The sequence below is a fragment of the Adiantum capillus-veneris genome, chromosome 15 (assembly GCF_014529385.1).
Source record: "Adiantum capillus-veneris isolate H3 chromosome 15, ASM1452938v2, whole genome shotgun sequence".
Taxonomy (NCBI): Eukaryota; Viridiplantae; Streptophyta; class Polypodiopsida; order Polypodiales; family Pteridaceae; genus Adiantum; species Adiantum capillus-veneris.
The window spans coordinates 151,516,417-151,531,912 of record NC_140945.1 but is presented as its reverse complement, the minus strand read 5'-3'; the positions used below and the strand labels follow the sequence as shown (position 1 = coordinate 151,531,912).

The following is a 15,496-nucleotide window of genomic DNA, read 5'->3' as shown; positions in this document are numbered from 1 at the left end:
CGGAAATTTTTGAGCCAACTTGAGTTGTTTTGCAGATATGCTGTGATCACGGACGATTACTCTCTTTCAAGAAGGGGAGATGTAACAAACTGCTGACGTGTCAAAGCCTAAAGAATGGAGCCAGCTTACAGATGACGTGGCTGCTCGAGAGCAGAAACCCTAACCCTAATTTCTGCCAAAAACCCTAACTACTGAAACCCTAATTTTAGAAACCCTAACCCTAAAACTTGCAAACCCTAATTTTGGAAAGCTAACCCTAAAACTGCAGAAACCCTAACCCTAACCCTAAGGGCAGCAGGGAGATTTTCGAAAATTTTGTTGGCTGATGACGTGGCAGGCTGTACGGATTTCCGTGATTTACGCTGGCAGCTTTTTGGCTTTGCTTTTGGACGATGCTTTTAAGTTTGAAGGCTTTCCACTGTAATTGCTTTTTAGGCCAAGGGCCTTTAAATATGAGGTTAGGGCTGATTCTCTGGCATGCTTCTTGGAGAAGGTGTAGAGTCTGGAGTACTGGCTTGTACTGTGTTGATGCAATATAAAGAAATACCGAAAGGGGCGCCAAGGTTTGGGGCCAATTCTCTCTGGGGTGGAATTCCGTCACTCCGTGTCGCGTGTCGTCTCTCTCTCTCTCTCAATTCAGTTGTTATTGAAGTGCTAAAAGTCTGTTTCAGTCTGTTCTGTTCTGTTCTATTGGCACGTGGTGCCCGTCTTGTGACACGGAACCCTAAGTCCTGGAGGAAAAAGCTCGCAGAGTTCGGAAAATTTTTCTCTCTGCAAGAAGTCGACACAAGACTTGGGGTTCTCTGAGAAGGCGACAAAGAGCATGATGCTCAAGAACCTAGAGAATCTGAGGAGCGGAATGCTCAAGATACTTCAGAACTCAAAAAATATCCAAGAAAACCAATCCAGAACCATAGCCAAGAAATCCCGTCATTCCGGGAAGGATATGAAGAATGTTTTTAGACCTCAGAACACTCTGTTGAGTTTGATACTTTTGACGAAGGGAAGATGCCCCGAAAGCTACGGCTTTAATTTGACAGCTTGAAGTTGCCTTTGCAAATGGCAATTTCTCAGAAGCGTCGAAGGTGAGGCATGTGACCAAACACCTCAAGGGGAATTGCAAGTACTTGGTGGTATACGAAAGCTCTGCAAGGAACTTACAACAAGACTTGGATTCAATTCAAGGCTGAATTTTCCAACAAATGTTTTTCCTCTACGCTTTGAGGAAGGCATCCAAGAAGATTGGGATTGGTTTGCCCAATAGGAATACGAGTGTGTCAAAGCAAGTAGTGGTTCACTCTTGCCAAGGTAGCTCCACTCTTGACCCTCTCTGAGGAAGGAAAGATGAAGAAATGCAACGAAGGACTTTTGCCCGAATTTTGTAGACGCATCTGCAAGATACTTTGCAGTAGATGGTGGAGTCAGCAATAAAAGCTGAAAGTGTACACCTTAGTGTACATAGAATCTGATTCCTGCAGTGGGACGGGAAGCATTGAACACAGAAACAACGAATTTTTGTTACCTCTCGTCGAAGGATACGTTGCTATTTGTAGAAAGTTTGGAGTAAGGAAATTCAATCTAACTCCTGAGTTTTTTAATAGAAGACCCTCAAACTATAAGTGAGAGGGCAGGTCTTTAATCAAAGTTAAATCTTTGAGGAACTCATAAACTGCGTATTACTATTCTGCACGAGATATGCATGTGTCTAACCAAGACAATCATTCTCGAGTATTTATGAGAGTAGGATCAAGATTGAAACATTGCTTTATGCGATGAATTGGTTTGCTCAAGACAGTAAAATTCGCTCCGAGTAGGTAATGCCGCCACTGAGTAAGAGCATGGATAACCGCCAAGAGCTCTTTCTCATAAATTTGTGCTGTCAATTCCGGCCTTGAGAACAATCGACTCTCGTAAGCAATGACATGGCCTTCTTGCATTAAGACCGCACCCAAACTACGACCACAAGCATCACAATATACTTCAAATGACTTCTGCAAGTCCGGCAAAGTCAAAACTGGTCCCGTAGTCAATTTCTCTTTCAATGTTTCAAAGGTAGTCACCTCTGTGGGTCACCACGAGAAAGGGACTCCTTTTTGTGTCAAAATATGCAAAGGGGAAGCAACCTCTGCAAACTTTCTAATGAACCGCCTGTAGTACGAACGCAACCCCAGGAAGCTTCTAACTTACTGGACATTCTTCAAATTAGGCCAATCACGGATAGTCTCTATCTTGGCCGGATCCATCTCCACTCCTGCTGCTGACAGAAAAAGTGTATCTCTGGTAGGAAGAATTCACTTTTCTTTGCATTAATTGCTAACTTGTGATGTCGTAATGCTTGAAAGACCTGAAGCAGATGTTCTCTATGTTTTGCCTCATCCTTGGAGAAAACAATGATGTCGTCAAAGAAAGTGCCAACAAATAGTCTATGCTCTCAAAAAATCATGTCCGTCATCCGGTTAAATGTCGCAGGAGCATTGGTTAGGCCAAACAGCATCACCAAAAACTCAAATAACCCAAAAGTCATCCCAAAGGCTGTCTTGTAGACGTCTCTCGGCGCTATTCGGATCTGATGATATCCACTTTTCAAGTCGATCCTGCTAAAGCACGAGGATCCCTAAAGCCGGTTAAGTATATCATCGATTCTAGGAATCGGAAATCTGTTCTTGATGGTGATTTTGTTATAATCGATGCACATTCTCCAAGATCCGTCTTTCTTCAAAACCAACAACAGTGGAGAGCAGTACGGTGAAGTACTAGGCTGGACAAGACCCTTTTCCAAGAGGTCTTTCACTTGGTTCATAATTTCTTCGTTCTGGGCTCGGCTCACTGTAAGGTGCAGCGGAATGAATGTTGTATTTTCTCAAGATTAGTGATCTATATTTGCTCAAGGTTCCTTTTAGTTCTCAGGGAAGGAGAGAGCCTTCCGTCTTTATGGAGAGTGCTATGATCACGAACAAAGTGAGTGGATATTGTGCGTGCAAGTGTATGAGACTGAGAGAAAGAGAGAAGAGAGATACGACACCCGAGAGTTTGTAAAACCCTCCTCCGAAGGCCCCACTCTCGTCGGCGAGAGTGGTCTACTTTTGATTGCACAAAGGTGTACAATGATGATGCATGGGCTGATGCAAACGGGGACTATGCCGATGACGAAGATGAAGACTTTAGGGCTGAATTCGATGCTCTTCTATCTGCTGTTTTTATGGCTGAAAATCCCTGGTTTTGTCGAGGCTCGTACGGTGGCAAAAACGCTGAGGATCTGGCTCTGTCAAGCTGCGTTTTTAGGACTGCTGTCGTAGGTTGAAAACGCTGAAGATTTGCAGGTCTTGCTGGCGTTTTTGTGGCTGAAAACGCCAGCAAGACCAACTATACCGATGACGAAGATGAAGACTTTAGGGCTGAATTCGATGCTCTTCTATCTGCTGTTTTTATGGCTGAAAATCCCTGGTTTTGTCGAGGCTCGTACGGTGGCAAAAACGCTGAAGATTTGCAGGTCTTGCTGGCGTTTTTGTGGCTGAAAACGCCAACAAAGTCTTCTATGGCTCCTTCGTTGCTTCAACTTCGTCTAGAGACCTGCTTCTTTCTTCTTCAAGAATCTCCATGGCTGAAAATTCCTTAAACCACTTCAAACACAAAACCATGAACATACACATTCCATGTAAAGTGAAGGGAAAAAATCTTGTCTTTCTCAAAGACTGTGCATGCAACGTAGATGAACATAGAGACGGAGTGACAACCCGTTCATCAAACACATGCAAACAATGAGATCGAATCTTGTGTTTCTGATCTAAATCAATCAACTGTGGTAATTCACAACGGAAATGCCTATGCTTGGTGCTCATACTTTCATGTGCTCGTTTGGAAACTGTGTCGTGCCAAGGAAGAGACATGGAATGTGACTTCCTTACATACAAACTTTTCAACTTTTTACGAAAAATCCGCATACATTCATGCTCATCCATGAGAGAAACGTGCTCAACATACAATATGTCATGCCTAGGAAAAGGGATCACATAACGATGCTGACTAAAATACAGGAAACGATCACGAATGAAACACTCGAACAATGCGTGCGTATCAATCATGCGAACACATATTACTTCCTGTGAGGGTTCTGTTGACCTAGGCTCGAGAGCCAAGATCACTTCTTTTTGAATGATCGAATCGTCCTGTGGGGGTTCTTTAGACCTCGACTCGAAAGCCAAGATCGGTTCGTAGTGATTGATCCAATTTTACAACGAGGTTAGCTTTGCTAGAAAAAGCATCCACTAACACATCATCCTTGTGAACAATCACATCTTGATAATGCAAATCATCATGCTTGTCTTTATCATCCAAATCATCATGCAAATCATGGTCAATCAAATCATCATGCAAATCAATATCATTCAATTCCTCATCATGCTTCATACAATCATGCAAATCCTGGGTATCATGCTTTGGAGAAGAAGAGACTGAGAGAGTCTCCTTTTCCCGAATCCTTTCAATCTTGTCCTGCATATTAGCAATTAGAGATGGAGAATGAGCAATGTCCTCTCCATGAATGACAATAGGAGAATCACTTTTGGCATTGAGAGTTAAAGTGTTAGCCTCAAAATCAATGAGAGCCTTAGTATCACGAAACCATTTAATGCCCAAAATCATATCACATCCTGAGAGAGGAGACACAACAAATCTTCTAGTGAAGGCAGTCTGTTGAATTGCAAACAACACATCAAGGCACTCCTTCGTGATGAGAGCGTCCATACCGGGATGAAAGCCAGAGACCTCGATAGGAGATCTCGGACTAACTTCGAGGCGGGCTCTCTCAACAAGAGAGGAACTGATCACATCATGCATATTACCTGGGTCAAACAATACGACAAAACGGTGCCCCGACGTACGACCATAACATTTAATGAGAGAATCATCAATGGGAGGGTCCTGAGAAACTTGGGACACACTGGTGTTATCATTCATCGCATTGACAGAGGAAGTGGGTGCTGTGGGTTCTTTAGATTCATTAGCTTCAAGCTTAGGACATGCTGTTTTTATGTGACCCTTAATGTGACAATAAAAACAACGACCTTCCTTAGAATAAGTGCTTTGCTCTTTCGACGTGATGTATCCTCCTACAGTTCCTTGTGCTACCTTTTCATCTGGAGTAACCTTAGGTTTAGCAATTGTGTTAGCCTTACCCTTAGATTTATTGGAAGAATTCTTTGATGAGAGACTGTTGGAAGATTGGTTAGAAGAGTTATCATTCTTACCATTCTTACCGTTCTTACCGTTCTGAGGGTTCTGAGAAGTCTGCGAGGTACTTGTGGAAGTCTTGTTCTCCTTACGCTTTCCCTTGTTGTGCTTCATCTCCTGTGTGAGAGCAATTGCTACCGCCTTGTTGAGATCGATTGGATCGAGAACCTTGACATCGTACTCGATATACTCGTCCAATCCAAAGAGAAAAGCCTCTTTGCGCTCATCGTCCGATTTTCGTAATTGAGTACACGATTAGAAAAAGACATAACCGGCATACCATTTTGCTTGAGAGCGCGCCAATCGTCCTTCAATCGTGCAAGGTACTGAGGTGGCATAATCCGCGCCTTGAGCTTGTCTTGGAAATCAGTCCAATTGAAGGAAAGGGGCGTGAATCCGTCGGCTTCCTCTAGGTGCGCGGCTAGCTGTGCCTCTTGCCATGCGTGGTACCAATTGATGGCATCACCGGCAAGGTACATAGCTGCCGTCAAAACTTTGCTATTTCTTGTCTTCTTAGTTGTCGCAAAATAAGCATTAAATTGATGCAACCAAGAATGAATAACCGTAGCATCGATCTTACCGTCATACTTATTGAAAATCAACTTTTCTGTGACTAGATGGTTGGAATCCGCATCGTGGCTTGTGCCACTTGAGGAACTCCCACGATCTTTGGGTGGTTCGGTTTTCGAGGCTAGCGCTTGTTGAAGCAATTCTTGAGTGCGTAGCTCTCATTGAGCTTCACGCTCGGTCTCCAAAGCCAATTTTTGAGCTGTACGATCGGCCTCCAAGGCCGCGTTTCTTGTCGCCTCGTCCGCCTTTCTTTGTTGTTTCCGTTCTTTGCGTTCGTTGCGCTCGAGTTTTAAAGCAAGGCGATTGTCTTCTTGTTGTGCGGCAAGTTTTGCGTTTCTTTCGTCGCGCTCACGATCCTGAGCAAGGCGATTTGCTTCTTGTCTATCCATCATGGCCATCATTCGCTTGACCATTGCCTCCATAGGGTTTGGTGCACTTGGTGGCGTAGATGGCGAAGGGGGAGGGTTGAAGAAATCATCTCCTGGTGGGGAAGAGTCTTCGTCGCCTCTCTCATGCTCATCACCTGTATGCGAAGTATCCATTCCGCTTCGGGTGACGACCATGCACTATGATCTTGGGTTCTTAAGTTCGCGAGGAACTTGGGTTCTTAAGGGTCTTGAGGTTCTTGAGGTTCTTGATTCGTGAGAATCTTGGGTTCTTGAGGTGCTTGAGGTTCTTGAGGTGCTTGAGGTTCTTGAGGTTTTCTTTCGCTTGCAAATCGCGTTGGAGAAGGATCTTCTCTTCACCCGAGTTCTACTCCTTTCTGCGGGCCCCCTTGGCTGCCTTGCGCTCACACCAACGTTGCTTTTTCCCACCTCACGTCGATTGGCCGGCCGCTAAGTGCACGGTCCGCTCTTAATGAGTGAAAAGAGACACAAGGGGAGGCTGGACAAGCCCTTCTTTCTTGGGATTCGTGTCACTCTTCAACAAAACACGATTAGGAATCGACACGCCCAAGCAAACTTGGGTTCTTGCGACGGCAACAAGCAAAAAAATTCATGTGGTTCTTCCCTTGAGTAGTACAGAACTCTTCCAAAGCTCTGATACCAATGTAAGGTGCAGCGGAATGAATGCTGTATTTTCTCAAGATTAGTGATCTATATTTGCTCAAGGTTCCTTTTAGTTCTCAGGGAAGGAGAGAACCTTTCGTCTTTATGGAGTGCTATGATCACGAACAAAGTGAGTGGATATTGTGCGTGCAAGTGTATGAGACTGAGAGAAAGAGAGAAGAGAGATACGACACCCGAGAGTTTGTAAAACCCTTCTCCGAAGGCCCCACTCTCGTCGGCGAGAGTGGTCTACTTTTGATTGCACAAAGGTGTACAATGATGATGCATGGGCTGATGCAAACGGGGACTATGCCGATGATGAAGATGAAGACTTTAGGGCTGAATTCTATGCTCTTCTATCTGCTGTTTTTATGGCTGAAAATCTCTGGTTTTGTCGAGGCTCGTACGGTGGCAAAAACGCTGAGGATCTGGCTCTGTCAAGCTGCGTTTTTAGGACTGTTGTCGTAGGTTGAAAACGCTGAAGATTTGCAGGTCTTGCTGGCGTTTTTGTGGCTGAAAACGCTGCTCCTTTGCAGGGGTTGCTAGCGTTAGTAAACGCTAGGGGAAGGCTGCCTTTGGTAGGGAAAAACGCCAAGCAGGGGAACTTGATGGCGATGGCTTGCTGGGGGAGAAAACGCCAATGATGGAGAGTGTATGGCGATGCTAAAACTCTGGGCTGATGGTGGAGTGGCCTCACCAAGACATGCTTGACGAAGTTCTTGTTGAGAGAGGGAGGGAGCACCTGTTGCTTGGGAAGCCTACTGTGCTCCTTGCTCATCTGCCCAATTGTGCTAAGTTGGGTTTGCTTATATATTAACTTAGCAAAATTGTCCTACCTACTTTTGTTGGAAAGTCACTTAAAAATAATAAGTGAAAAATGTCCAAAATAGGGAAAATAGGCTAAATGCACTGGAAAATTCGCCTGACTGAACCTGATGGATTCTGAAGGGAGTACTGATGATCATGCTGTGTGCAACCGGAGGATATGCATCTATGCTAAGTGACTGGGCATGCACGGTCTACGAATAGACTCACAAAAGTGCCAGATCACTGCTAATCTAGACTTGACTGGAGTGACTGAACCCTAATCATGCTGTAGCTTGTCCACGGACACATAGGGTTGGATGTGTCACGTGACACTCACATAGTAAGTTGGCCGGTTCGGTGGTGTGCTTCCAGGTATCAGATCAATGGTATGATGTTCAGGACGAGCAAGTGGTAACTCGCTTGGCAAGCCCTCTGAGAAGCTATCGGCATGAGCGTGGAGAAAATCTTGGCGTTCTTTATCAAGTTCAGACATATTTGTCCTATCCTCATCACTCAACTCTTTCAAAAAGATCGAGTAAACAAACAGACTGGATTTCATTAACTTTGAAATGGCTGAAGCCGATACAATAGGGACAGACTCGCCCTTAAGTTTTACATCGAGTACAACGATTCTGCTCTTCTCTATGGTCAAAGTCGCTTTCCTCGCCCGATAGTCGACCACAGCGTTGTTCTTGTGGTACTAGGGAATTCCCAAGAGGACATCACGACCTTCCAAAGGCATTATGTAAAAGTTCTCATGCCCTAAATACCCCTGACAATGCAACTGTAGTTTGCGAATGACAGGTGTAATGGCTACGTCCTTGTTGGGTGCCGCTAGAACTGTCTTTGCAAGTGGTCCCATCCGATCGGGAGTGAATCCGTACGTACGTACGGTACCTTTCCGTACGGTACAACCATACGGTACGGTACGGTACAGTTTGGCATAAATTTTTTTTTTGGGCGTTTTTTGCTCGGACAAATTCCGCTAGGGAGCGCTTCCAGCTAGGCTTATTAGTGTGAAGGGGGGAAGCCTTAGGCTTTTTTAATCGACCACTGTAGCAAAAGAGTCTCTGTTCTGTTACAGAGAAGTCTGCAGAGCAGTGCACAGAGTCTTGCAGAGCCGAGCTACGCGCGTGAAAAGGTACTGCTTCTGCCACCATGCACTCCGTACTCTTCTCTCGCACTCCGTACTTCTCATGTGCGTGCACTCTTTTGCATTTGCAATGTGGAGGATTCATTATGCCGCGTAAAACCAACCCCAACTGGTCGCTCCACACCAATGTTTTGAGGATCATCACGACCACTTCTCAGCAAGGTTCTGGTACACGCTTATGGCAATGCAAGTATTGTGGGGACCAATACACCAGCACTATTACGCGAGTCAAAAAGCACTTGACAAGCATCGGGTGCACTGATCAGATTGGTGCATGTGAGAAAATACCACCACCTATGAGGGAGCAACTTATTCAAGAGTATTTTCCTGTTGGTGCTCCTGCTTTGAGAGGTGCTCCCAGCACACAGGATGCTTTACATGATGCTTTTGTTGGAGAGCTGGAGTCTTTAGGTGCGGAGACAGAGGTTGGAGGAGGTTCGGCCTCCATGCAACCCCCTACTTCCAGGAAGAGAGCACGTGTTGGTGGTGAAGGTGAGGATTCCTTGCCACGTGAAAAAGGTACATCTGAAACATCAACGCAGACCACTTTGCCTAGTCGCATCTCTTCTCAGGCTTGGGTGAAAGAGCGTCAGAGGGTGGCAGAGATGGAGATATGTTGCACTCTTATTGAGTGCAACATATTTTTCAATGTTTTGCGCGCAGATCAGTGGAAAAGAATGGTAAAAGCCATTGCACAGGTGGGGCCTACTGAGACATGGACAGGTCTTGATTACACAAAGATGCGCACCACTATGTTAGATGAACAAAAGGCCTTAATTGACAAGGCGCTTACTCCTGTGAAAGCTGGATGGAAGGAGTTTGGATGCACCATTATCTCTGATGGTTGGGCAGACATACACAGACGACACATAATCAATATTCTTGTGTCTTCTGCTTTGGGCACCTATTTCTTGCGTGCTGTGGATGCAGGAAAACTAGGGGAAAAGATCACGGCTGAGTTTATTTTTGGTCACATCAAAACAGCCATAGAGGAGGTTGGCAAGGAGAATGTTGTGCAGGTGGTGACAGATAATGCAGCTAATTGCAAGGCAATGGGATTTATGGTGGAGCAACATTTTCCTGGCATAGTGTGGACTCCATGTGCTGCACATTGTTTGGATTTGCTCATGGAGGATATTGGCAAACTTTCATGGGTGCAGCCCATAGTTGCAGATGTAGTCAAGGTCACCACATTCTTTCGCAAGAAACATCAGGCTCTTGCTATCTTCCGCAGCCATAGCACTTTGGATATGGTTCGACCTTCAAAAACCAGGTTTGCCTACATTTACTTGGTTTTACAGAGGCTCTACAAACTTAGAGATCCACTACTACAGACAGTGGTGGATCCAAAATGGCGAGGCATGTCAAGATCGCAGGATGAATCTACAAAATACTTGCAGAGGCGGATCCTTGATGAGAGCTTTTGGCAGGAAGTGCACGCTCTTTCAGTGGCACTCAAGCCAGTCTACGTCCTCCTTCGATTGACGGATATGGAGGGATCGACCTTGGGACTAGTCTATCATCTGTTTATGCAGATGAAAGACTACGTTTCCAAATGCGATCTGTTGACTATTGATCGGTAAGGGTTCCTCATGTTCTAATGGTTGTAACTTGTCTATTTTAACCATCAAGTCTAAGTTATAACAGTTAACTTGTATTGACAAGTTGTTTTGATATTTCAGCCGATCAGATTTATTGGGATGTGTTGAGAGCCGCTGGACTTTCATGAGCCGTCCCATACATGCGATGGCTGCCATGCTTCATCCTCTCTACAGGTCGCCAGAGCTATGGAGTGATACCTTGCTTAGCACAAAACAATCAGAGTATGTTGGGCTCATGTTTTCAGAGGATGATCAGCTTGGGATAGACAAGGAATTCACCAACTACATGAATGGCATTGGCGCTTCTTTCACGAGAGCCTTTTCTTTGAGGAAGGAAGCCACAAAGTATCCTTTGACGTGGTGGCACTCGTATGGGAGAGTTGGTCTTTCCAACCTCTCACCCATTGCTCTTCGTATCCTTTCCCAGGTTAGGAAACTGCCATCCATGATTACATTGTATATATCATTTTAAACTTCTAACTTCATCTTTATATTACTTGACACTTGTCACTCTCTTGCTGATGATTGCGCTCTTGCTTGATCACTGAGCAGGATTGCTCGGCTGGAGCATGTGAGCGCAATTGGAGTGCTTACTCTCTCATACACACGAAGATTCGAAATCGGCTTAGCACTTCTCAGTTGGAGAAGTTGGTGTATTGCAGAGCCAACATGAGGCTCGTGCGGAGTTACCATTCTTTGGGGCAACCCAAACAGGTAATTACCTTGATGTTGGCCACTGTAAACTCAACCTGCAAGCATATGCCATAAATAAGTCAGCTTAACTTTATTTTACTCTTCAACAGGTTGATGCGACAGAGCTGAAAATGGTAGATGATCCTAGACCAGAGGAGGTGGACCGACAGATTAGAGACGAGCAGGAGCAGATTCTCAGAGAGCTGCATAGAGAGCTCGAGAGCGTGGATCGTCGTGTGACTAGATCACGTGCACGAGCTCTTAGCCTTCCTCTACGCACGGTGGGAGGAGATCCAGACACTGTGAGACGAGAGAGTATTCGCAGGGGGAAGCTTCCTATTCGCTCCATTCGCAGGCGAGCGAATGAAGCTGTCCGGCTCATCCATGCAGAGATTGCTGATATGCCTGAGGAGGCTTGTGGTGCAGATGTGCTTGTACGAGAGTTGACATATGCTGAGCCTGACCCTGAGTTTGATGAGGAGGGCAATGTCCTTGATGATGGGGGCTTGCTCTCTACCGACGATTCATCTTCCGCATCTGACTTAGACTTTTGAGGCCGCACGTCTTAGTGCACACTGGTGACTTCATGCTTTGGAGGACAGGCTGCAGCAGACTTTTATTGTTATTATGGCATTGTAGTATTTCACAGTACTTTGTTTTGGATCTTGATTCAGTTTGTATGGTATATGCCCACTTCTGGCTAATGCCATGGACATGATGTTTGAACTTTGTAGTTGTTATTTGGTCTTATGATTTATGGTCATTGGTTTTCTCATTGAGTATTGAATCTCGAGTCATTAAGTTTTTTGATCAATATGTTCATTTTAAGCATTGCATTGTTAATGAGGCTGAATTTTGAAAGGTCTGTGAACTTAAATTTAGTATAATTGTCTTTTTTTACAAATGGTACGTACCTATCACGTACCTAAAGGTTGGTTCAGTACGGAAGTACGTTCCGTACGTACCTAAACCGTACCGTACACTACGTACCTTTCCACCTTGGGAGTGATCTCGAGCCGTGCCGCCAATTTCGGTGAAATGAAGTTGGCCTTGGCTCCTCCATCAAAGAAGATTAGGGCTTCTTGGTCTTTCACTTTGCCTTAAGCTCGGCAAAGTTCTGTACTCGTCCATCGTGCTGGGATGAGCACCCACGCAATCTGGAACCAGTCATGTTTTCATCTTGCCTTTTCTTCCACGTTCCTCAGCTGCTCTCGAACTCTCAGGCCTTTCTTCGTCCTTGTCGTTCTGTTCTTTTTGTGCCTTTTTAGGGCACTTCGCAGAGATATGCCCAGTTTCCCCGCATCCAAAGCACTTCCCCTCCTTGATGTAGAGAGCTCTCTCTCGAGGAGTGAGTTTGGGTCGTGCATCCTTTTCTTTCTTTTTTGGATTGCTCTTCCTCTTTCTACTTCCATTTGTCGAAGTCTGTTCGGCCCTTTGCGTCATGATTTCATCTGTGGGGTAGGTCAAACTGCCCGAGTGAATGGCAAAACCCCGTTTCGCATGACTCGTCAACTCCTGAATGGAAGCTGACTTTTGTTCCAAGCAGTGATCTCGGATCTCTGTAGGAAGATCCAAGGTAAACCGCTCAATCTGTTCCTTGAACGAGATCTTCTTAAATGAAGAGGCGGGTAGAAAAGAGCTCCAGAATCTCTCGCAATAAGCGTCCACCGTATCTTTCTTGGTCATCCGAAGATGGTTCCAAGCAGTTCGTATGTCGCGTTCATACTCTCGAGTCACCCATGAAAAAATAAAAAGCCTTTTGAATTTCAGCCATTTAACTGGTGTTGTCTTGTTTAATAGAAGCGTGAACCACCAGGTTCGAGCATTCTCCTTAAAGTAAGAGGCAGCCCCCCGAATCTTAGAGTGCTCTGAGTAACGCCCTCCCGAGAAAGCTATGTCAAACTGCTGTATAAAAGACAAAGCCTTTGAAGCATCTCTATAACTGACCATCTTCCTTAAACTCTCGGACTTTCTTGCTTTTATCTTCCAGAAAGTCATATTGATTGGCTTTATAAAAATTCTTCTTCTTTGTGTAAAAATTGCTGTCATCAGAGTCTGAACTATCCGAAGACAAGTCCTCTGTAAAACTGTCAACCACGGGGCGAGATTTAGGCTTCTTTGCCTTTTTCTTGCCCTTTCCGAAGCTTTGCTTTTTGCTTCGCTTTTTGCCTTTTTTGTCTTCTTCACTCGAGTCAGAGCAGCTATAAGAACTCCCAGAAGAAGAAGAAGCAGAACTGGGTACTCCTTCAAATCGAACACGCTTCTTTTGCTTTCTTGCCGATTCAAAAGTAGAATGATGACCCAAATAACCCGGAAGTCAGTGCCTTTCTTCTGCTTTTTGTCGTGCTTTTTAGCTTTGTTCTGCGCGTCAAAAAGCTAAGCAATTCGTGCATCAACTACCTCTTCTAATTCTTGCTCTGTATACATCCTTGGACTAGGAGGTTTCCTCCGAGCCGGTTTGAGGGGTGGTTCTGTGGGCTGCCGCCATTGTGTGTGCACCTCATCAAGAGAAGTGTGGCTCATATATTTTGCAAATTTCGGGTCCTTCGCAAAATTAAGCATCATCTTTGTTGCATCGCCGATCAATTGTCGACGCTCCATCCCTTTGAGCTCCGCATGAGTAGCCAGAGGCGGGCCATACTCCTCGCGTGAATCTTCGTTGTGATCTCTTCCCGCATCTCCGGATGCAGAGGAAGTCGACTGATCACTACCTGAAGCGAGAAATCGGTCGTGCTCTGATACCACTGTAATAGACTTGGACACTCCAAGTCGAGAATCTACCGCGACACCACTTTAAATCACTTCAAAACAGTTCACAGTTTACAATTGATTCGACACTTGCCCGGCGGAGTTCCGTGCCTAGAGATATTGGCCCCAAAGATTGGCGCCCCTTTCTGTATTTCTTTTTGTATTAATCTGCAACTCAAGTACAATCGAGTGGGAGGCTCTCACTCTCAGACTCTGCGTCCAGATGCTCTGAGGGGGCCTGCCCACTTATTTAAAGGTTTACAAGGGATGCCAAAAGAGAGCCCCAAAGCGGAGAATCAAAAGCTCTTCAGTAAATAAAGCAAAGGAGGTTTCTCTCTCTCAAGTCCCTTGGATAGGCAAAATAGAGCAAGCCTTAAAATTAAAAGCTTTCTCTCTCTCTCTCTCTATCTCCTTGCGTAGAATCCAACGCAGCCAAAAAGCAGAAACGTCCGTACTGCTTTCCGTGATTTGCATCGTGTTTTGTGGGTTGTCCGTACGTTGCAGAGCCACGTCAGCAGTTCTGCCTCCGCAGGCTGTTTTCAGCAGCAGGCAGCCACGTCAGAATTCGGAGGTGGGTGTGTGTGTGTGTACAGGGTAGCCACGTCACTGATTTGTGACAGCTGATGGGGTGCTGTTGGCTGATCTGGTGTAAAAACGCAAGAGATGCTGAGGTACTGTAGATATTTGATGCTCACACTGAGGGTATTGACTTATCTTGAGAAGCGACCCCTTATATATGGGATTAAAGCTGGGTCGGGCAATGCCACTTAAAACCCACAATTTCTTAAAATGTCACTTTTTAATGAGTTAATAAACTCACTTATAAGAGGTTCTCCACATGCGAATAAATACCTAAGCTAGGTACTAATGCAACTATATGGGAACACTCCCCAATGCCTACAACTAGCAGACAATGGCTATGCTCATGTGCAATCAGAGGGTATGAGAGAGAGAGAGAGAGAGAGAGAGAGAGAGAGAGAGAGAGAGAGAGAGAGAGAGAGAGAGATTTTTACGTCCATAAGAGGCCGATCTATGAGACAAATCAAAGTACATGGGGGTAAGACTTAAATGTCCTCTGGATATCCTGTGTAGGATAAAAGGTACAAAGCAAAAAATAGCTATCCTGTGTAATGATTGGGAGAGAAGGGAGGTGGTACAAGGGTAAGGGGGGGTGGAGCTCTAAACCAGGGAAAAATGCAATCCTATATGCTGGGGTATATACATAATACAATCATGAGAGAAAGTGCTATCATATCTTTAGCTCCATCCAGTCCCGTAATCAGGGTGTAAGACATGATGCATGGGTGGGTGAGGTGTGAACAATCCTCGTAGGATGGCGGCTGGCAAAAGCCCGGATGCGTCTCTCCTCTAGAGATTTGTAGTAGCGCTCATGAATCTCCTGGATCTCTCTCTGGTGAAGTCGGGGTGCCCTACGTCCGTGGGGACGTGGACGCCTGCGAGCTCGGACCTCCTCAGCCTGCTGTAGAGTCACTCCTCTCTGAGTAGTCTAGGATGGTGGTACTACTGTGTCCCTCTGGAAGAAGTCTGTGAGCTGTGTCTGGCGCCCGTCTCTCACGACTCATGATGTCTGAAGGAGAGAGTCCCTGTGTTGCTGTGCCTCTATGAAGAAGCGGCCGAACTGTCGC

General features: G+C 45.4%; 2 protein-coding genes across 3 annotated transcripts in view; both read left to right on the top strand.

Annotated features, from left to right (window-relative positions):
- Positions 1-15,496, top strand: part of LOC147441683 (tRNase Z TRZ1-like) — a 135,927-nt gene that overhangs the window by 24,042 nt on the left and 96,389 nt on the right. The window lies entirely within an intron of this gene.
- On the top strand, positions 7,303-11,893 carry LOC147441684 (uncharacterized). Its single transcript, XM_086483780.1, has 4 exons — positions 7,303-10,387; positions 10,491-10,836; positions 10,962-11,123; positions 11,213-11,893. The coding sequence occupies exons 1-4, from the start codon at positions 8,814-8,816 to the stop codon at positions 11,654-11,656; spliced, it is 2,526 nt and encodes an 841-aa protein (XP_086339906.1). The 5' UTR covers positions 7,303-8,813; the 3' UTR covers positions 11,657-11,893.

Bases quoted from the DNA above. Each gene is read 5' to 3' on its own strand.
- LOC147441684 (XM_086483780.1), top strand. From the start codon at position 8,814: ATGCACTCCGTACTCTTCTCTCGCACTCCGTACTTCTCATGTGCGTGC. The intron at 10,388-10,490 runs GTAAGGGTTCCT...TTGATATTTCAG, and splicing joins GATCTGTTGACTATTGATCG to CCGATCAGATTTATTGGGAT. The intron at 11,124-11,212 runs GTAATTACCTTG...ACTCTTCAACAG, and splicing joins CTTTGGGGCAACCCAAACAG to GTTGATGCGACAGAGCTGAA.